We start from the raw sequence: 23,031 nt of genomic DNA, 5'->3' as shown, positions 1-23,031 counted from the left end.
CAAGCAAGCAAGCAGGCAGTGACTCTGATAGCACTCCAGACAGAAAATCCATAGTAACTTATTTTACTGCGGAGTGGGGAAAAATAGTGCAAGCAAGCCCCCGGAGCACATGCAGCGTTTGTCCTGTGTTCTTACTTTGAAAGACAAGAGCACTCACGTCCTGGAGGCGATGTGCTTTTAACCCATTTTATGGGTTTTTACCAAGTTTTTTGCCTCTAACTCTTGGACATCACACGCACATACATATATTTCATCCAAGCACCAAGGGGAACTTCACTTGGTTAGTTTTCTTTGGAGAGGAAAGAACCCCTGAAAAGCGCGGCAACATATTATTAGTGTAATTTATAGGCATGGTCTGTTTGGGTGGGTTGGGTGTCTGATTCTGCCAGGAAAATAAATGAATAAGGAGAATATAATTCGTAATGAAGATTGTATTTTCTTGGAGCACATTCTAAATCCATTCACATATGTTATTCATCTTACAGTTTTGCCTCATAGGTTTAATCTCTATATTATATATCATAATATACTGTACTGTAGTATTTCTTCCATTGAATAGTTTAGGGAGGGGTAAAGTAGGCTAACTAGCTGCTAGCTTGTTTCATTTCATAGCTTAATTCATTGTGCATAGGAAGCTAACAGGTTCATTGGCACACAGCCTGGCTACGCTACAAAAAAAAACACACATATTGACACAACCTTCCCGTTTACCTTTCTTCTCTCACCTTTCACCCCACACTCCCAGGCTATATTTTACTTTACTTTATTTTACTCGGCACAGGCAGCATAGTTTCACTGCCGACTGACAAGCAACAGTTGCATCTATGAAGCAGATAAAGGCAGTCGTGGACCAAACCATTTCATTTAGCTATGGGGGTGGTTTGTCAATGGGGAAGTTTACTTTTGGTCAATGTGGATATTTAATGGTTGCTACCAAACACCAGAGATTGTTTTAATTGTTTTGATATATATATACAGTATCTATATATTTTTTAATCACAACCAGATAGCAAAATGAGTTAGCAGATAGCACCTATTTTGTGGTGCCCCTATGAGTAATGGGCCCTTTATACGTAATGAGCCATATTTTACAGCAGGCAAATGACATTAATTTTATCTCTACATGTTAAACCTTGCTGACCCACAATGTAATCCTTGCAGCTCCAATAAAAGGCTGAATTTAAATGCAAAAACAACTTACATATGCAATGTCATGGCTTTCATATTAATGACATGTATTTTAAAGCCACCATTCTCATTGTAAGCAGTTTTTTTTAGCATTACAAGTGTCTTCACTATCATTCACCCAAGGCTTTAGCCGGGTCATCACCTTTGACAGGAAAGCTTTCAAATCAATTTAAATTAAGGTTTTTAACCAGTGGTGATCTGATGGAAATGTTATTTATTGCATCTTAATGGATATCGCTTGTGCATGAATATTAATATTGAATAATATATCAAATATTAGTTATAATTTATTATTTTCATTTCATAACAACCTGAATAAATGTGTTTTGTTAGTAATGAAATAAATAAAGCAATGCCCAAATATGATTTTGTGGTAATATGGTGGAAAAATATGAAATATTTGATTGGTGACTCATATGCCTCACTATAAATCAATACAATCTTGTGATTTCTCCCAGCCAAATAATGAAAAATATCTTGTAAATAATAGAACAACAAAGTAATTTAAAAAATGTATTATAGAGATATATCATTGTTAAAAATGTAATCATTACACATATATTTTACTTGCTTTCTCTGGTGTTCCAATTTTAATGAGCGTCCCATAAAGGAAAGTGCAATATTTGAATATTAGTGTATTATTATAAAGTAATTTGCATATCTAAAGACAAAAATAGAGGGGCAAGTATGACCCTTTCTTTCCCAACAGGCAAATCTATCATTGTTATGCAGATTGCTCCAGTCGTGCCTCTTTGACTTGAGTTTTTATGATGTGTTATAAGGGAACATCATAATTTAAGCCCGTTAGGCAGAGCCTCTGCAGGCGTTCCTCATATCCAAACGCCATGTTTTACACATATGCCCCAAATCCTGCATGCGCTGCTAGCAATTTTTGCATGACTTGACCCTAATACATTTTCCTGCTTAGTGCCTAGTCTTAGCTGCTGTATAAATTATTCAGGAAACGATTGTGGTGGAAAGAGAAAGGAATGTTTCATTCACGTGCCTGGAGATGATTTTTATTTTGGGTCACATAAAGAATGTTGCAAGGAAGAGGATTGTACCTTCCACAGAAATAGAATTATGCCTCCCCTCCCCTTTTTTTATACCCCTCCTGCCATCTGCCATCCCTGACCCTGTCATTCCATGGATAATGCATTTGACGGAACAGCAGCACAGTAGGTGAAGGCAGCACCCTCATGTTCTCATGTCACCCAGATTACGTGTAAAGGAGACTGCGTGGGGAGGGGAGGAGGGGGTTGGCAGATGGATGAAAGGTATCCCAGGTGATGAGGTGTAGGGGAGGTCTTCTCTCCTTACAGTCACTGGATACCTGGATGTCTAAAAAAAAAAAAACACTCATGCGTTCCATGCGCGCAGACACATGCACACGCTGCCATCAATTCTTCTACAAAGACACTCCAATGAGGGAGTGGGAGGAGGCAGAGAAGGAGGGAAGTGATAAAAGGAGAGAGAGGTAGAGCGAGTGAGTGTGTATGTATGTGTGTGTGTGAGAGCGAGAGCTCGCTGGAGAAGGAGATGTAGAGAGGGGGTGGGGATGGAAGGACCTGGATGGGGCCGAGATATTGTCTCCTCCTGGATGCTGTCTGTCCCCTTCATGGCTTTTTCTGTCCTTTCACCAGCGTGTCCCCGAGAGCCGGGCCCGACACACGGACCAGCAGCACTCAGCAGCCACGGAGCCGGGAATGAATCAGCCCCAACAAAGAGCCTTTGAGATGGCAGTGTGCGCTTGTGCCTGGAGGGAGGAACGCATCAGGCTTTCCCAGGCAAGCGGCAGCCTGCAGTGCTCGCTCTCTTAAGGGCCAGTCCTCTCATGTCCTCGTGTGGGTGCATGTGTGTGTGTGCATAAGTGGTGTCACAAACCAGTGTACACCAGTGTGTATGTGCCCACTCTTGCTTTCAACCTTTCCTGGAGGAGAGTGGCTTCCCCCGTCACTGGACAGTACGGTAAGAGGGATAAGATTTTTTTTTTCTCATTACAATGATTTATCCCTCCAGAGCTTTTCCCTGTTTCCTCTCTTGCTCGCGGGATAAAGAAGCTTGATGTCATTGATGAAGGCATGTGTACGCAATTGGTTGGTTGGAGGAGGAGAAGCGGGAGGTGGAGCGGCAGTGAGAATACAGAGCAGCCACAGGAGGTGTTGATGGGAAAAAGACAGAGATGCATCTTCTCATCCTCATGTCCTCCTCCTTTTTCTGTCGTCTCTATTGTCAGTCTTCATGTGCATCACTCATGGCAAATCATCATCGTTTCTGGGCTTTCACGCTCATGCAGATTCACTGTAAAGGCAAAAGTATCCAGACAAGGTAGTAAAAATGACTTTGCCGAATGTCATCCAATTTCATGGGAAGACTGAAGAATACCTGGGGAATATGTGAGGTCAGGGGTCACAGATGTTAATGAGAAGGAAGCTTGGCATATAATCAAGTTATAATTCTTGCTAAAGATGTTACATGAGGTTGAGAACAACAAACTCATCAACTATACCTTTCAGGACAGTCACAGTCTTCTCATTTTTTGCCCGGTTAAAAGATTTTCTCTGTAATACGGTTCGTTTGGAACCCCAGACTAAAGAGGTGAACTGAGACCGCCTGAGAGATGAGTCTCAGTCTCAGACGGCACCCATGCCAAACAAAATACCAACTATGATGTCACCAAATGCAACCATAGGAAGGAACACCAGACGCCTGAGTGAAAAAAATCATCTAAAAATAGGAGTTGAATGTAAGCCCACAAGTGTAAATAAATACAAATAAATATGCAAAGTTCAATGAAGTTGTTATAGAAAAAGTTGTAACTCTAAGCAAACAGGACTTAAGCGCACAACATTTTTGGTACTGACCAGAGTCGATGCAAGAGACGCAAGGGAATTTCCAACCATAATTGATGAATGATCTTTTGCCTGTAAAATATTGTGTTATGAGTGATTGCAATGACTAGAAAAGCAAACATTGTCTAAACATGGGAGGTGATGTTTGAACTGAAATGTTTGCTTGTGGATTATGAAATATATCCCGGTTGAAAATATGTTTCCCTGTTAGCCACCGTTAAATACCCCCTAAAAAATCAATACGGGGGCAAGCTGTTCTCAAGAAGTGTATAGATTTTAGCTTTAGCCAAACGCTTTCTCATCACCATTGAGCCCTATCGTCAGCCTTGCGACATGCATGCAACCTGCTGTGAAAAATACACAGTCAATATGTGTAATTCAGACTAAATGTTATTTATTTGTTTGTGCGGAGCACACGCCTTAAAAGTATCATGCATGCAATCATTGATGTTGAAAAACAAGGTAATAGAGAAGCGCATATACATAAACTCACTCACAGGTGAGTTTCTGCTTCACTGGAGGTGATGTGCAGGCTGATGTGGCCATCATCATTTTCTTAATAGGACGCAATGCAAACACACAGCAGAGGCAACACTCAAACATGCACCCAACGGGCAGAAGCCTGAAACATGTTATATGTCAGAACATACGTGGAGGTGTCACTGTCATGTGCCTCGATTCCATGCCTGTTATCATTGTGTTATGACATTATTAGTCAGTCCTCGGAGGCAAACGTGTGCATTAGCAGCTTAACGTAACCGGAAGCTATGAGACATCAAGCACTCAGGATTAAAACGCGCATTCCAAATTAGGACAGAGTGTTGCGAGTCCCCTCAGTAGGTTTGAAAAAGCACCAATGACTGTGGAAGGTGGACAATTTGGTACATACTGTATTGCTACTGTAAGAGAGCGTGAACTTGTTTGTTTTCTCTCATGAGAAATATAAATCAAAGCCTTCATAAGCACATGCAGCCTGCACAGAGGCCTGCTGCATCAATAAATTAAACCCAAGAGAGAAGATCTGAACTGGTAGCATTTGGTACATCAGCTGATCTCCACTGAGGAATTTCCATGAACGTAATCTGCATTTTTCTGCACTCTTGAATAACATGAATATTAGGCTTCTTCTTGCAACACTCAGGGACACGAGGCAATTTGTACAGCATTTGACACCAAAAGTCTCTTTTCACAAGTGTGAACGCCTCCCTGACTCCAGCACAGTGGGAAGAGGCGGTGCCATGCCCGACACCATTGCTCATGCAACGAATGTGTACAGTCAAAGCCATCGCCAGTTATTGATTGTCAATTTCATAATAGAAATAACCAGAACAACTCAAAATAATCCACGGTTTGGATAATGAAGTGCACTCTCGGTGTATCAGTGTCTGGGGCGAGTCAAGTAATTTTACCACCTCAACATTTGGACCTATAGTGCCCCCTGGGACCCCCTTTTAAGGCACACGTGTCAAACTCAGACCCAGGGACCAAATCCGGCTTGTGCTGAAATTTTATCTGGGATGGATTTTTTGAAAATAGTTACACGAGTGGTTAGCGTGCAGGCCTCACAGCTAGGAGACCAGAGTTCAATTCCACACTCAGCCATCTCTGTGTGGAGTTTGCATGTTCTCCCCGTGCATGCGTGGGTTTTCTCCGGGTACTCCGGTTTCCTCCCACATTCCAAAAACATGCTAGGTTAATTGGCGACTCCAAATTGTCCATAGGTATGAATGTGAGTGTGAATGGTTGTTTATCCCCTGTGATTGGCTCGCCCAAAGACAGCTGGGATAGGCTCCAGCACCCCCGTGACCCTCGTGAGGATAAGCAGTAGAAAATGAATGAATAAATTACATTTTGATTTTGAATAAATACTGTTTATATCATTGAATTAAATTGAATAATTGATGACCAGTCCAGGGTGTACCCCGCCTTTCGCCCAAAGACAGCTGGGATAGGCTCCAGCACCCCCGAGACCCTCGTGAGGAAAAGGCGGTAGAAAATGAATGAATAATTGATAAAGTGTACATGACTAAAAACAGCAGCATTTTATCTACAACACCCCATCTGTACAAAATAACTAATTAAAAAGGCATGAGGCAATCAAAAGTGATCATTTTAACTACAGCAAAGCATGCTGGGAAATCCGTAATTTGCAGAATAAGTCGAAATTTCAAGCAGGCATGAATGGTAATCAAAAATGCACATTTCCTCCACTCCACTCCATTTCCATGTGGGTGGGGGGGGGGGGGGTAATGTCCAGTTGGGCCGACAACCTAAAGTAGGGTTTGAGTTTTGGCCCTCCAGTGCGATTGAGTTTGATACCCTACTGCTTTAGGACGACCTTACCTACACGTTTTGCAGAGCAGAAGTTATGATGTTGTTCCGTTTTGTTAGTAATGTATCACTCTGTCCATTTAGACACACATAGCACAAGTTGAAGACCAGCAAATTCCCCCAATTTTCTCCCCCAGTGACTACTGCTCAAGTGTGGGTGTGTTGGAATGTGTCTGTACTGCATCCGCTAAGCAGCTCGAGGTCATGAAAATGTTGCATTTATATCATCATTGTTGAGCTGATAGTAGTGGATTGTCTTGATGTTGTACACATGAATGTCCATGGCGCTCGCTGCAGGGCGGAACAAACGTGTCTGTTTTGTCCATTTTGACGTCAAGCATAATCAAGTCCGACGCGGTCTAGTGACAGTATGATATAATGAAGACAATTGATGCAATCGTCCTTAAATCCCCTTTTAAGTACACGCTTGTTCACTGCAGAAAGAAAAGTGCTCAAGTTGACGGAGAAAAGAGGTTACATCCTGCACACAGAGAGGGTCGTAACATGTAATGTAATGAGACAGAAAAGCATGACGTGGGTGATTTGTAAAGACACAGACTGCTCCATTCTTTCAGCCTGCTTAATTATTTTCCTTTATGTCAGCTCCCTCCATCCATCCTCCTTGCTTGCTCATCCCTCGCCTCCTTCAGCTGTCACTGCATCTGAGGGTCCAGATTCTTATTTTCTTCACTTTTAACCTCAATACCCTCTTGTTCTTTCTATTTCCTGTCAATAATGCGGACAAGAAAGTCCACGGTCCACAACCCTGTCATTAAGGCCTTCTCTTATACTGTATATGGAGATGTGGATAGAATTGTTGGTACTATTCTGTGAAAGAAAGAAAGAAAACCCTGCAGCTGTTTGTTCATGAGGAGCGGGCCTACTTACCTGTCGACAGATAAAGTGTTAGAGGAAGTGCTTAATTGCTTCAAGAGCACCGTCATTTTTCTCCATTCATTCATTCATTTTCTACCGCTTATCCTCACAAGGGTTGGGGGGTGCTGGAGCCTATCCCAGCTGTCTTCGGCCGAGAGGCAGGGTACACCCTGGACTGGTCGCCAGCCAATCACAGGGCACATATAGTCAAACAACCATTCACACTCACATTCATAGATATGGACAATTTGGAGTCGCCGATTAACCTAGCATGTTTTTGGAATGTGGGAGGAAACCGGAGTACCCGGAGAAAACCCACGCATGCACAGGGAGAACATGCAAACTCCACACAGAGATGGGGAGGGTGGAATTGAACTCGGTTCTCCTAGCTGTGAGGCCTGCTTGCGAAACACTTGACTACTGTGCAGCCCTCATTTTTCTCCAGTCCAGCTTAATTAGTTTATTTTAAAGTCCTCCTGAATCACAATTCAAAAACAATGTTTGATTTCCATTTGTCATTTTTTAGGAAAGGATTCTGTTGTGTTGAAACGTCACATGGCATGAGGAAGGAATGATCTGCTCATTCTAACAGTGGAGCAGGGCAGTGATAGTAATCTGCTATTGAAACTGCTCTTCTGTTGGGAGATGATGCTGGTTCTCCTCCTCAGTGTCCCCAGTTTCTGCCTTCCTCACCAGTTTGTCCTTCTTCTTGAGGCTGCACACCCCCCAGTACACTACTGCATACAGGACAGCACTTGCGACCACAGTCTGGTAGAAGATCTGTAGCAGCATCATGTATACGTTGAAGTACGCCAGCCTTCTGAGGAAGGTTTTGTATTATGTCCCAATACTTATGTTCATATGCTGTGTTCTGTGCAACACATTACTCTTTGTTTATTTACTACAGTATTTGTAAAGACTTCAAACTATTTGGGATTTTTCCAGCTTCCGTTTTGTGTGATGACACATTGCTGTGATTAATGTGACATTTGGGGAAAAAAAAAGCAACCAAAGTATGTCAGCATAAATGAAACCATTACAGCTCTAGCTCAAATCCTACACGCTGAAATGTTGGTGGCTGTAAAGGTTTCTTTTAATATTATGTGCCCCAGCAATTTATTACGACCATTTGCATGCTTTCTTCAGTTTCCATAAACTGTGCAGTGAAAGCACGCCATGAATGTCACATCACATGCCCTTGGGTGTGCTTTATATAGTGTCCTTGTCTGGGAGTGGACTTTTATCACAGGTACAGATTAATCATGGTTGAACATACAGGTAGAATCTGCTTAAATCTGCACCTGAGCCCTTTTTTTAATCTCCCAAATGTCATGCAAGTCCAAACTTTAGAGTGACCTGCTTTGGTAAAACACTGCAGGGCCTTTGCAATGCATTTGCACAATGTGGTGGCTTCACAGAGGTAGCAGCGGCGTGATACAATTCCACAATTCCTTAGATTTAAGCACTTTGTTGTGCATGATGTATCACTCAGACTACTTGTGTATTACATGACCTGTCATCTCCTATTGACAGTCCCTCCGTGTCTGTGGAGGTGACTTCAAAGATAAAGCATCAGGCATCAACTTCAATAATAAACAGCGCCATTGTACTGTCCGGTCACGTCCGACGCTTGTGTTGCCCTCAAATGCTATCTGCGTGAGTTGTTAGTGTGTGCGTTTTACAATGCACAAACAAGGTGGTGATGACCAACCAAACAGCCCTCCCTCATGAGAGACAGTCTCATCCCACTCAAAGGGCAAAACGGTCATCATTATGAAGCCGATCGACGAGTAATATTTAAGCTCAGGCCCGCTGCACTGCAGTCAAAGAAAAAAAACATGGATGCTAACCAATCCATGACAGGATATATTTGGTCATTCATTATAGCTGGATTATGCTTCTACTGTATGTGCATTGACAAGCACAAGAGGATTACCTCATCTCCACCGTTTCCCACCCTCACCTCACTAGTTGACACGAATCACTCACAAAATAAACACTGCTGCTAGAGAGTCCTAAAATTAGATCAGTGAAGGACTGCACATACTAATCCCGCTAGCACCGTCACCTGCATGCACACTCACCACATTTACACATGCACGTCAACAAAAACAAGGGAGGCAGAAATCAGGGCAAATAGTACGCGGGGCGGGAGAAAGAAAATCATTCACCACAGCTCGGAGCACTAACGTGGAGCAAATCCAATATCTCTCTTATCCCTTGTTCCCCTCCCACTCAGCCACAACTAGTGCTCGGAGTGATTTGAACATGAGTGGACAGAAAATATGCCTCCTGTGTTATGGATCGCCCAGCTGCATTTTTCTGTAGCATGAGGAGCCCACAGTGCCTGGTGAAGCGACCATCCAGCTGGGGGGGTAGGCTTATGATTGGACATTTATTTCCACTTCATTGTTTATTTGTGCAGTTATGTGTACAACACTGGAGGCACATTACGTCTTGATATTGGTCCCAATTTGCACGTTCTATTTTGATTTTTCTCCTTAAAAGCATTTCACGCCTTGTACGTTATTTTTCACGCAGTTGCAGAGATGGAAATACTCAGTGAAGCACAATTCCAGCATAACACCATCCCCTCGCAGGCAGTAGCTGTCTGAATTTTGCCTCAGCACTTTGATAGATTCAAAATAAGCCACTGAGGCATAGGGTCAAGTCCCAAAAGTTTAGGGAGAATATGTGACCGGGAAGCATGATTTTGCACTGTGCCAGTTGTGGTTTGGGCGTATATATTATACTCCTGGCTTGGAAAGTGCTCATCGTTATCGAGATGGTCATAAGCTTGTTAAAGGGGAGGGGGTATGTGTTTAAAGCTTGTAAAGCCTTCATTGATTCAATTTTTCAATAACATTCCCTTCATGGGTATTAGTCAACAACATGTATACAGTATGTGTGTATGTGTACTTGCTTGGAGTATCACAGTGGTTAGTTTATATTCCCTGAAGAGAGGGACTGTGGTTTTCGAATGAATAATGAAAGTACTTGACAATGCGGTTGTTTTATTTGTGTTGGTATCACCCGGCTATTGCTGACTGTAACAGTTTACATTTCACTCATGAGTAAATATTGATCGATCTGTAAAAAGATACCTGAGCATTATCTGCAAATATTGGCTCAGGCAATGTCAACATGGTCATGTTGAACAGCTATCCAAGCAGATAGTGACACACATGCACAAAAGGAAAGGAGATCCCGAACTTGGGTTTGTGTCTCTTTGTTATTCAAAAAGCAGTTGGTGGTAAAACGCCTTTTAAATAGATGAGCAGCTGAATCACGCTGATGTTGTACAATTTGGAATCTGACCTAAATTTTATTTTTTTAGGAAGCATAGTTATTTGAACAGGAATAACACGCAGGACATCAAACATACCTCAGAAGAACTCAGTTCAATTCACTCTCATCTGGGTCACGGCACCAATGTAACTCGCTCGGTCCAGCCAGCCTTGTGTTGTGAGTCAAGAGCGTCAAGCTAAAAATCGTGAGCTGTCAACACAATGTCCAGCTCCACTTCTGTATATTTACATGTGCCATTATTTCATGGTAAATCCAACGACTGTGTGTACTTTACTCCTAAAAAAAGGTATTATCTCAACAAAAAGAACAGAAAAAATAAACATGAGAAGAAAACTGGAATATATGACAGATGGTCCGTGAAGTAAGCAGCAGTGTCCACTGAATGAGAGTCAAGAGCCTTTGAGATGTCAACTCAATTTCCAGCGCAACTCTTAAGGTGTCAGGGAGTGAGGGTTCCGTTACACTCACCACCCTAAACATCACTCTCATCACGGCACCACCGTAGTCTGCCCAAGATCGAACCGGGGTCAAAAGATCGAGAGTCGAGAGTGCTAAGCATTGAGCTAAAAACCTGGAGCTGTCAACTTGAGTTCGGACTTTTGTGTGCTTAAATGTGTATCACGTCATCATACAACATTGCACTCATGCTTACGTTTTCCCCATAGTTGAAGGTGGAGGTGGGCGGCACGGCAGTCGAGTGGTTAGCGAGCAGACCTCACAGCTAGGAGACCAGGGTTCAATTCTACCCTCGGCCATCTCTGTGTGGAGTTTGCATGTTCTCCCCGTGCTTTGCAGGGGCGACTCCATATTTATATCATATATATTATTATGGGCGGCACGGCGGTCGAGTGGTTAGACCTCACAGCTAGGAGACCAGGGTTCAATTCCACCCTCGGCCATCTCTGTGTGGAGTTTGCATGTTCTCCTTGTGCTTTGCAGGGTTTCCTCCCACATTCCAAAAACATGCTAGGTTAATTGGCAACTCCAAATTGTCCATAGGTATGAATGTGAGTGTGAATGGTTGTTTGTCTATATGTGCCCTGTGATTGGCTGGCGACCAGTCCAGGGTGCACCCCGCCTCTCGCCCGAAGACAGCTGGGATAGGCTCCAGCACCCCCGCGACCCTCGTGAGGAAAAGCGGTAGAAAATGAATGAATTAATGAATGAAGGTGGAGGTTACCATTAATAACTGGTGGGAGGAATGTTCATATTGATTATCTCAACCATGCATGCACTTCAGGTTTCAGGCTTGCTTAAAGTAATGATAATTTTAGAGCCGCCTGCAACGCTTTTGTCATTAATGTTGCTAACCTAAATAATCTGCACCCAAACAAATCGGTGATTGAAACAGATTATGTCTGCCATTAGATATTCCACCGTACCTGCCTTTCTTACATGTCAAGGTCTGACTCGGCCACAGCACCTGACACCACAAGGTCCCGAGAGCCCTCACACCATAATGTCCCTGTCACTCGGAATTTAAGCCCTTCGTTGGACTACACTGTGTACATAGGGAGCACAGCCATACACTTATGCATCACTTAGCATATTAGCCTCGTGATTGAATTATCCTTGGAGGGTGACATGTCCCTCCAAGCTGTGTGATTCCCCTTCCCATACCCGCCCCACTCTGTTATAATCCGTCCTTTCCTCCACAAGCAGGGCTGAGCTGATATGACCAGTGCGTCCCTGCAGTGATGGGCAGGTAGAACAGTGTCATATCGGGCGCCGTTGATGCCGATTAAAGCCATGCTGGTCTGATGGCGGAGGTGGAGAGAGAGAGGAGACGCGGTAATGATGGCACACTGAGCTGTGGACGACAGCAAAACTCATTTCCTCAACTTCCAACCCTCTCTCAGTGCATGATGGGAGATCGTATCTTGAATCTGGTCACCTTGTGCACCTTTGGGAGGGCATTCTCCTTCCTTATGATGTGAAACCATTCATGAAGGGGAAAAAGACTTGCATCAATAACGTATTGTGCAAAGGATGAGTCTAATTATTAATGTGCAAATGTTCCTAAAACTAATTTTTGATGTTATCTTTATGGGGTATGTAGAATGTCTTCCGTAGGTATTGTATATATGAGTGATTATCTCCTGAAATGTCATTTATTGAATCGTTACATTAAATAACAGTGACTATACAGTAAACCAGGCGTTATGCTCACCAAAGACAAGGGCATTTAAGGATTAAATTAAATCCTCAATGCAATCATGGTCACATGTACCATTAATAATCAGGACGAAATATTGAATGGTTATAACAGGCCTATGAAGGAAATCTTGCCATAGGATATTTATGTGCCTGAGTGTGTGTGTGCGTTTTGTCCTGCTAATGCTCAAAAAGCCTGTGGGCGCATGCCAGCCCAGTGACACGCTCATCAGCAAAAGGGCACACAGAATGAATAAGCCTTAATTGACCACAGATCCGTCATTACACATCTGCTTACAAATGCATTCATTCTCCTTACATCCGCTCCCATATTAGCGGGAAGAGCCAGTGAGGCCCCGACATGGGCAAAGTTTTATTATTACAGGAAGAAAAAAAATCCAAACGTACAAGGTCCTACTAAACCTAATGACTGGTTACACCACCATTGGCAGCAACAACTGCAATCAAGTGTTTGTGATAACTTGCATTGAGTCTCTTACAGCACTGTGGAGGAATCTTGTCCCACTCATCTTTGCAGAATTGTTGTAATTCAGCCATATTGGAGGGTTTTTCATTGTGAATCGCCTTTTTCACGTCATGCTACAGCATCTCGATAGGATTCAGGTCAAGAGTTTGACTACGCCATTCTTCATTTTGTTTTTCTTCAGTCATTCACTTGCTGGTGGACTTGCTGGTGTGTTTTGTTCTGATGTAGAACCCAAGTTGGCTTCAGGTTGAAGTCACAAACAGATGACCGGTCATTCTCCTTTAGGATTTTTGGTAGACTGCAGAATTCATGGGTCTGCTTATCACCGCAAGTCTTTCAGATCTTGAAGCAGTAAAACAGCCCAGACCATCACACTACCACCACCATATTTTACTGTTGGTATGAGGTTCTTTTCCTGAAATGTTGTGTTACTTTTACAGCAAATGTAAGGGGATCTCCACCTCCAACCTTTGTCTCGAGACAAGCCTTAATGTTCTTTTTGTTTTTGTTCAGCTGTGGTTTTGGTCTTAGAACTCTGCCATTGAGGCCATTGAACTCTGAGGCACGTGAGGCCTGCAGTTCTTTAGACGTTTTTGTGGGGTCTTTTGTGACCTCTAGGGTGAGCTGGCACTGTGCTCTTGGGAAAATTGTGGTTGGCTGGTCATCAGGTTATCATTTTGTTGAGATATTATATATTCTGTTCATTGCTGCCAAAAATCTTTCTGTAACATTGAGATCCTAGACAGCAACAGTTCACTCAGTGATTTCACAGTTAACAAATGAAAACATGTCTCTACAGGGATTCTTTGACGCGGGGAGGCTGCCTCTCTTGAGGACGTGAGGATGTTTCGCAAGAAGAAAAAGAAGAGGCCTGAAATATCAGCGCCCAAGAACTTTGAGCATCGTGTCCATACCTCATTCGATGCCAAGCATGGTTGCTTTGTAGGCTTGCCCACACAATGGCAAAGCTTGATAGAGAACCTGCGCAGGCCCCGGCCCGTGGTGGACCCTTCCAGGATTACGGAAGTGGAGCTACGGCCGAAGAAGGTATACCACACCTTTCACTCTTGACCCTACTAATGACTCCACTGCCTTTGGTTCGCAATTTGTTGCTAATGCTAATACAAACATTTCATGTTGAAGTACAACAAATACAACAAGCAGCAGTGACATGCACTGCTGCTTGTTGTATTGATGTTGTGCAAGTATCCCTCAGCGCTGCTTAGGCTTCCAGCTGTCTCAGAAAATGGTGATAATGTGGAAGTCCTGCTGATGTTTTTGCTCCCTTGTCCATCAGGGGGTTGAGCTGATGGCCCTGTTGTGTACGCTGACTGTCAAATACTGAACCTTTAAGGGGCAACAAGATTTATTGCTCCATGTGGACAATTAATAATAGTAGATGTGCCGTCTCAACGGTGTCAAGCAAAAGCTATAAAAAATTTCCTATAAAGCAAAGAAAAGGCCGGCGTGGAAATCTAAGGACTTCATGTCTAGAAAAAAACAAAAAACCAAGGACTCTGTTTAATTGGTACTTTGCATAATGAGACCCATTGAGTTGGTGTTTAGAGACCTTTAATGGGTAGTGAACTTTGTGAGGCAAATTATACAAAAACAATGGAATTTCTCTGGTTGAATACATTCTCTTCTGGTTCACGGTCAACTTCCTATTTGTTGATATTTTGGAACACGTTTTTCAAATTGAAAATTATTATAGAAATAATCAGTTGAAATGTCAATCTGTTGAATCATAAAGTTTAAAACATTTTAAGCTTCTTTATCTATCAAAAAATAAGTTAACCACTATGAAAATTTAAAGAGCCCTATTGTGCTTTTCCCACTTTTCTGACCTAGAAAATGTATTTAGAATGTTTTATTCTTATGTTAAACAATGCCGAAGTTTCAGATAATGAGGTTTTCGCATTTGGAAGTGAGCCTGGAATGGCTCAAAATGCTTGGTTTCAAAAGGCGTGGTAAAGCCATGCCTTTGTGATGTCACAGAGGGCAGACTTCCTTATATAGTTCATAGTTAGGAAGCACTTTAAGCGTATATTGTTAAAGTTATGTTTGCATATATACAATAGTTTTTCTATTTACATTCTACAATAACACTATATGTTATGCATACAATGCATTTATAAAGGTGTTGTGTATATTTAGAAATGCTTTATATTGGCTTTCTTAGCGATATCTGATATACCGATATTTTCCAGCACTTCATTTCCCATACTGACATCAGCCAATACCGATATTGGCAGCGGTTCTTCACGTCACGTCTCGTGTAATGGCTGAATGCTTTGTTTACTTTGATGTCACTGGATGCATTTCACAAATAATCACTGTTTGTGCAAAATAAGACAAATACTGCAATATGGAATGTAAGTTATAGAAAAAGTTCAGTGTTCAGTTCAATTCTTTTATGAGTGATGTGTTAGAAGAAAGTTGTTTTTATTCAGATTCTGTCCCCCACGAACCTAACAAGATCATGATCTCACCTTTCTATGAGGTACTCTTATCTCTTATTACCCCTCCATTGTGATGTGCACACCGTCTGAGACACAAGAGCGGCTGTTAGCTGGCAAGGACTGAACATGACTCTGCCCTTAAAGTGACTAACGAGACACCATGCACTCCCTTGTGTTGCAATGGCAAAACATCTTGCGGTTGTCTCATTTCTTGTTAAGGCAGGTTTAAATCCTTTGCCTAAACATGCCTGCTGTGCAGTGCACACAGTCACTGTGTGTGTCACTGCTGTGTGTTTTAAATATGCACCATTTGCTCACTCGTGAATTGTCAGAATAAGCCACAGGGGAATTGGTTTGATTCTTGACAAAGATGTCCTTTACACATTCAGAAGTCTAAATTTAACTTGGCTTTGAACAATGCTTATGTAACCCTCCCCTCATTATTCTTTTCAGTATCAAATGCCTCTTCTCTTTCAGACCATTGTGCGTGGGAGCATGATCGGTCATGGAGACTACATCGCAGCCATGATCAACGACATGAGCCGCCTGTCCGTGACCAGCTCCAATTCTCTGCGGAAGAGCAGTCCCTCAGCCAGGAAACGGGCCCAGTCTTTGGGAAGGCTAGGAGAGGTGAATGAGGGAGACACATACCAGTACGAAGGCCTGATTCAGGATGATGAAGATGATGAGGATGCGGCTCAGGATCAGTGGAGGGACAAAGCGAGGAACATCCACAGTGAGACCAACACCCCCTATTTGGGCATGAAGAAGAGCATCACTTTGCAGCCCAATGGGATCTTACCCAAAACGACATCCACATATGAAGTCAGTGGCGGCCCCCTGGAGGGACCTTCTCAAACAGGCCAGAACATCACAGTGCAAAGTCACGGCTCTTATATGGGCGCTGACGTGGGCAGCCCTCAGGAGAGAGTGATATGGAAGAGAGATTTCCAGCTTCCCAGGGGAATGCCACCAAATCAAATACCTGTCGCCTGTTTCTATAGCCCAGCTATGAGTGTGCAGCAGCACCAAGATCAGGTCGCAGTCCCCACGGAGCTCCGGCCGAGTGTACCAATGTACATGCACCCCCAGAACAGCCCGGGGAGGCCTTTTTCCTCCTATGACCTGAAAGTAAGTCTGCCGTCTTGCAAGCCAATTGCATTCATGGACATCGGGTCATTGCAAAAAAATTGGGGGGGGCAAAGACCTTGCCAGCCATTGAAAACGTGGCCATTCTCCACCAGTTAAGAATCACTGCTCTAAACCTCTAATGCTCTAAACTGCTCTAAAACCTCTAATAAACCTCTATGCTCTAAAAAATCATGTCTTGTTAAAGCATCTTCCTGCTAGAAAACTTTGAGCGAATTGACTTGTGAGACAGCGGCCTCTACTGGATTCATAGCTGCATGCAGCACTCTTTTACCCCTGCAGATAGCGCCACTTTCTGTTCAAGAGGTACCATAAAGAAACTAATTAATGAATTTATTCAAATTTAAAGCAGATAAAAGAAATATTTGTCTGGCTAACGTTATGAGGTCTTCATCCCGTTTTCACCAGGTCACATTGTTTTTTTGCCCTTTCCTGGCACTCTCTCTATTTTGTTTGATGATCATCATTTTGATAACACTTTACAATAAAGTACACAAAATGGCAATAGTTTTTTATTCATTCATGCATTTTCTACCGCTTATCCTCACGAGGGTTGCAAGGGTGCTGGAGCCAACCAGCCAGCCAGCTAGCCAGCCAATCACAGGGCACATATAGACAAACAACCATTCACACTCACATTCATACCTACATGCAAACATGAAAACTCCACACAGAGATGGCCAAGGGTGGAATTGAACTCAGGTCTCCTAGCTGTGAGTTCTGCGCGCTAATCACTCGACAGTAGTTATTAATTTTTTTAATGTTGACAGATAGGCAGATGTGTGAGTGTCATGTTCAGTGTGACAGTGGTTAGATTTTTGAACGACTGGTTGCATATTTTTCCCCCAAAAAATTTTGATTTGAATTACCGAGCAGACTAAAAATGCTCCATTGTATTTGCGCTACTGGAAGTTCACCACATATTATTGTCATGCTTAGGGATTGAATAGTGTATTGATTTGCTTTACTGTGAGCGTAATCCCAGTTCAAAGGAAATGCAGTTTTATATTAAAGTTGAGTCAATAGTGAGAGATTGTATACCTGGCAAGGTCTCGGAGGGACATTCACTGAGATTATCTTAACATGGTTTATATGGGATGGAGTCAATGCAGACGATGCAGAGGTTTGTGATTTATGTTCACACTTAATTGCTGACCATCACTCACTGTATGTTTTATCCTCCTATTTCTAATGATGCAGACGGATTCAGCAGTGAGATACCACTCCGGCTTCTTGCCAACAGGCACTAGCAGTCCTCTTGTGAGCGGCATCCGACCTCAGCGGACTGTGCGTTCCTCAGCGAGTTACACTTTAGGACTGTCCCCCAATATTGGACTCAGGCCCAATGGACCGGAGCCTTTTCTTCGACATTCTGGGTGCCCTAATCCTCCTTACCCGCGTCAGGACAGCCCATCTCAACCCCGGCCCTCCCCTACAGGTTCTTTAGCCACTAGCCCCCCAGGTACATGCTCACCTGCCTTCAGACCCCCACACCCGTCACCCAGGCCACCGCCAGACCCTCCAAAGGTGACCCATGAGCAGTTCAAGGCTGCCCTTCAGATGGTAGTGGATAAGGGCGATCCACGATCTTATCTGGAGAACTTTGTGAAAATTGGGGAAGGTTCCACGGGAGTGGTGTGCATCGCCACGGAGAAGCATAGTGGCCGGCAGGTGGCTGTGAAGATGATGGACCTGCGACGACAGCAGAGGAGAGAGCTGCTCTTTAATGAGGTAAAATATACAAACCAGCTAACACATTGACTGGATTGGCTGGGGAAAGGAACCAATCAAAAACAGCCCTTACATTTTGAACCACTCCAGCAGTAAGTACAGCTGTGGAAAGATATTTTGCACCTCATTAAACACATGATATTGAGCCTCATCAACCATTTAATGCTGTAATATATTTTAAGGGCTCCCTCTGTTATGGGCCATGTAATACTCCAAAGTTTCTACCCTTTACGATGCCCTTGCCCAGGGGCGCTGCCAGGCAACGACTCGAGGCCCCCGCTTAGATGGGGGCCCCTGTGGGCCGAAAAACTTTGAACTTTTACAGTAGTGGCCCCAAGAGACTTTAGAATTGCCTTTGCCTTTGCACAACAGCCTTACATCCTCTTGATTGCTACCTCAAAATATTAACAAAATTGTAACAAAATCTCTCTGTTACAACCCAATAATGATAACTTTATTAAATTGACATCACTTTGATACACTGTACCCATGAAAAAGCATACTTTTTCTTGGATTGTATCTTCTCGTTATAACTGCAGTGCCATTACAAATGCACTTTAGTAAGAAAGACCTTCCTGATAAAGTTGCCAGTCGTTCATTCCATTATGTGTTGTGTTCTGCAGGTGGTCATCATGAGGGACTATCAGCACAGAAATGTCGTGGAGATGTATAAATCTGCTTTGGTAGAGGAAGAACTGTGGGTTATCATGGAGTACCTGCAGGGGGGAGCACTAACCAACATTGTGTCTGAAACCAGGTAGGTCCTGAGCAATAATAATATTCTACAGTTGTTAAATACGCATGACCACAAGGGGGCAGTGCGGTATCGACTAGTCAAGTGAATGCACTGCAAACAAAGGTTGTCATTCCCTCTCCTTGCAATCTACAATTAACAGAATGTAGCCTCGTTGTGTGGCATAAATATGACTTATGCAGAACATAGGAACACCAAATGCCTGCAGTATTTATATTATGATATATGATATCATTGATTATGATATATATTTAAGAAAGGCTGCACGGCGGACGAGTGACCTCACAGCTAGGAGACCAGGGTTCAATTCCACCCTCGGCCATCTCTGTGTGGAGTTTGCATGTTCTCCCCATGCATGCGTGGGTTTTCTCCGGGTACTCCGGTTTCCTCCCACATTCCAAAAACATGCTAGGTTAATTGGCGACTCCAAATTGTCCATAGGTATGAATGTGAGTGTGAATGGTTGTTTGTCTATATGTACCCTGTGACTGGCTGGCGACCAGTCCAGGGTGCACCTCGCCTCTCGCCCGAAGACAGCTGGGATAGGCTCCAGCACCCCCCGCGACCCTCGTGAGGAAAAAGCAGTAGAAAATGAATGAATGTTTAAGAAAGGCTGCACGGCGGATGAGTGGTTAGCGCACAGGCCTCACAGCGAGGAGAACCGAATTCAATTCCACCCTCGGCCATCTGTGTGTGGAGTTTGCATGTTCTCCCTGTGCATGTGTGGGTTTTCTCCGGGTACTTCGGTTTCCTCCCACTTTCCAAAAACATGCTAGGTTATAGGTATGAATGTTAGTGTGAATGGTTGTTTGTCTATATGTGCCCTGTGATTGGCTGGCGACCAGTCCAGGGTGCACTTCGCCTCTCGTCCGAAGACAGCTGGGATAGGCTCCAGCACCCCCGCCACCCTCGTGAGGATAAGCGATAGAAAATGAATGAATGTTTAAGAAACTTTTGACGCATTAACAATATAGATGCATGAAGATGTGCTGTCATTTTTCTGTGTGGGAGTTGAATGAACCCATTGCGCTCTGTCATTGTTTAAATGCGCGGTGATTCATAAATTTCATCTTTCAAACCCAAGCTGTTAATTTGCTGATACTTGTAAGTGAGATGTGCCAAATGGTAATGTATGCATGTGTCTTTTGCTGTGTACGTTGTGCAGGCTGGGTGAAGAGCAGATTGCCACAGTGTGTGAAGCTGTTTTGCAAGCTCTGGCCTATCTCCATTCCCAAGGAGTCATCCACAGGGACATCAAGAGTGACTCAATACTACTCACATTGGATGGAAGGGTATGTCATTGTTGTGTTGAATCTGGCTTATTGTTCAAAATAAGCCTTGTATTGTTTTGTCTTTATTTTTCTCCTCTGCTGTTTAGTTATGAAATGTCTCCTTCCTTTCCTTAGGTCAAACTGTCCGACTTTGGCTTCTGTGCTCAGATCAGTAAGGACATCCCCAAGAGGAAGTCTCTGGTGGGAACACCCTATTGGATGGCTCCTGAGGTCATTTCCAAATCGCCATACGGCACCGAGGTGAGCAGTCATTTTGAATGTGTGTCGTAGCCAACATTAGCTTTCTGTGCTGTGAGTTATTTGTGTGTGTTGAACAAGGTGGATGTTTGGTCCATGGGTGTCATGGTGGTGGAGATGGTGGATGGAGAGCCGCCATACTTCAGTGAAACCCCTGTTGCTGCTATGAAGAGACTGAGAGATGAGCCAGCACCGACTGTACGAAACGTCAACCAGGTACACAAATATAGCATACAGAATCTCACCAATGACATTCCAATGAGAGCTCTGTAGTAGTAAAATAACAACCCTATAGTATGCAATATTGTTTTCATACTCAGATAAAATTTGACATTTAAGCCAATGTTTTGCAATAAATGTGTTCTGGATTTTTCAAGGACAGGAAGTGATGTCACGGTTTCAGAGTTGAGTTTTAGCTCATTCTGGATTACGGCTGCGACAGTAGGCTATGTTATTATTATGATTATGACTGTGCCTATTATGAGATAATTCAAAGGCTGTTGTTCCGGCGTTGAAGTCTGATGTTCGCATGCCTCACCGTAGATTATGGTAACATGGCTGACACCTCGTGACCAGTGTAGGATACCACATTTCATTCACGGCGTCTTTGAATGTCACAAGTGATTTCAAAATGTGGCTAAATTAGCTAAGCAAAAATAAATGAGACAAGCCAGCTCCTGATATTCTGCTTCAGTCGCCATACCAGTTCATTCACATATACTCCACCCTGCGGTCCAGGTGTCCCCGGTTCTTAAAGACTTCCTGGACCGTATGCTGACGAGGGACCCCCTTGAGCGGGCCAGTGCCACTGACCTGCTGGAGCACCCCTTCCTGCTGCAGAGCGGCTCACCTCAGTGCCTGGTCCCCTTGGTGGAGCAGTACCGCAAACGTATGTCCCGCTGCTGACCCCGTGGTGCCCCCCCCTACGACCCTTCCGTCCAATCAGGTCCCGGATGTGGACCAACTCGGTGTATCAAGTCTTCGTGTATCCTCGTCAGGGCTGTGAGCTTCACGGATGAAAACCAAGGCAGCATGGAGGACGAGCACATGTTGCAAGACACCGCATGGTTTTTTGGGGCATGTGAGAAGCACTTTAGGAGTGAGTTAAAGGCAGCATGCAATCACTCACCTCTCAACTCAGTCACAACACTGATTGACTTCCTTTGACTTTCCGTGGGCTTCAAAAACACACACAAACACGCAAAGATGGTGCATATCAAGTCAAAATTCCACGTAACTTATATGTCATGTGCTACTATTAAGAAATCTTTATATTTTTATAGTGGGCATTATTTGCGGCGAAGTAAAGCAGTAAGCTGCATTTCAAACCACAGCAGCAGCTGGATGGACGTTACCTCTGCACAGTCACAGCGTTGTGGGCCGAACAATGGCTGGGGTCTCTTCCGCACGGCCAAACGGAGGCACACCTGGCCTGAAGTGAATGCTTGAATATGTACCAAACTGGGAATGCGAAAGAGCGTCCTGTGTTATTAGCATAACAAGTGGTTAGATGAAAGCCATGCTGCTATATAATGGGCTCACTGGAAAAATGTCTTTTACACATGTATTTATTTCCAACAGGTGTCGTGTGGGTTGTTTGTATGCTGTGAATTTACAAATAGAGTTCCATTGATAAGTGAGGACCTAAAACTAAGCAGATAAATTAATAATGTAAATAAAATGCTGAATAATAGGTCCTTATAGCTGCTTATCTATATCACAGCAAATTGTATTAAAGTCATTCTACTTTCTTTACAGAAATGTGAGTGTATAGCTATGTGTGTAGATAGGTGTGTGCATGTGTGTTTGCGAGCACATGGGGGTGTGTGGGTGATTCCGAACCTCAGTGTTTTGATTCCGAAACAAGCCCCTTTGTATTGTGACTGACTTTTTATGGACGGGGGAAAAAAATATGAAACACAATCCATTTGTTGTTCCTGAAGATTTTTCTAGCTAAAGCACACACGCCTGGCATGTGATGCTGTGAGACGTCCACCTGCTGAGAAACACTTTGCACATACACACTGGTCTTTGACTCATGTATTTCTATGTGTGTGTGGGATCATTGATGAAAAAGAGAATTACACTTGATTTTAATTTTGTACAAACCAAATAAATGACGCATATTGAATCTCGGTGATTCGTCACTCACTGACACATACACAGCATGACGAAGCGGTTGAAGGAGCTGGTGTTTATTCAGCGTGAA

The 23,031-nt window shown here is 43.4% G+C and overlaps 1 protein-coding gene across 2 annotated transcripts; it reads left to right on the top strand.

The window, feature by feature from the left end:
- The first annotated feature begins 2,692 nt into the window (after nucleotides 1–2,692).
- LOC131140556 (serine/threonine-protein kinase PAK 6) lies at nucleotides 2,693–22,957 on the top strand. Of its 2 annotated transcripts, none has more exons than XM_058091093.1 (9): nucleotides 2,693–3,156; nucleotides 13,997–14,244; nucleotides 16,137–16,790; nucleotides 18,009–18,539; nucleotides 19,163–19,296; nucleotides 20,459–20,585; nucleotides 20,700–20,825; nucleotides 20,904–21,038; nucleotides 21,561–22,957. In XM_058091093.1, the coding sequence occupies exons 2-9, from the start codon at nucleotides 14,041–14,043 to the stop codon at nucleotides 21,726–21,728; spliced, it is 2,079 nt and encodes a 692-aa protein (XP_057947076.1). In that variant the 5' UTR covers nucleotides 2,693–3,156; nucleotides 13,997–14,040; the 3' UTR covers nucleotides 21,729–22,957. The 2 variants fall into 2 exon arrangements, with proteins under 2 accessions (XP_057947076.1, XP_057947077.1); XM_058091094.1 differs by lacking the exon at nucleotides 2,693–3,156 and adding an exon at nucleotides 9,412–9,622.
- The last annotated feature ends 74 nt before the right edge of the window (nucleotides 22,958–23,031 follow it).

The sequence above is a fragment of the Doryrhamphus excisus genome, chromosome 13, assembly GCF_030265055.1.
Source record: "Doryrhamphus excisus isolate RoL2022-K1 chromosome 13, RoL_Dexc_1.0, whole genome shotgun sequence".
Classification (NCBI taxonomy): Eukaryota; Metazoa; Chordata; class Actinopteri; order Syngnathiformes; family Syngnathidae; genus Doryrhamphus; species Doryrhamphus excisus.
Note: the sequence above shows the minus strand (reverse complement) of the source record. Positions and strands in the feature narration are given on the sequence as shown.

Coding starts and splice junctions, on each gene's coding strand:
- LOC131140556 (XM_058091093.1), top strand. CDS start 14,041: ATGTTTCGCAAGAAGAAAAAGAAGAGGCCTGAAATATCAGCGCCCAAG. Junction 14,245..16,136: donor TGGAGCTACGGCCGAAGAAG/GTATACCACACC, acceptor CTTCTCTTTCAG/ACCATTGTGCGTGGGAGCAT. Junction 16,791..18,008: donor TTTCCTCCTATGACCTGAAA/GTAAGTCTGCCG, acceptor CTAATGATGCAG/ACGGATTCAGCAGTGAGATA.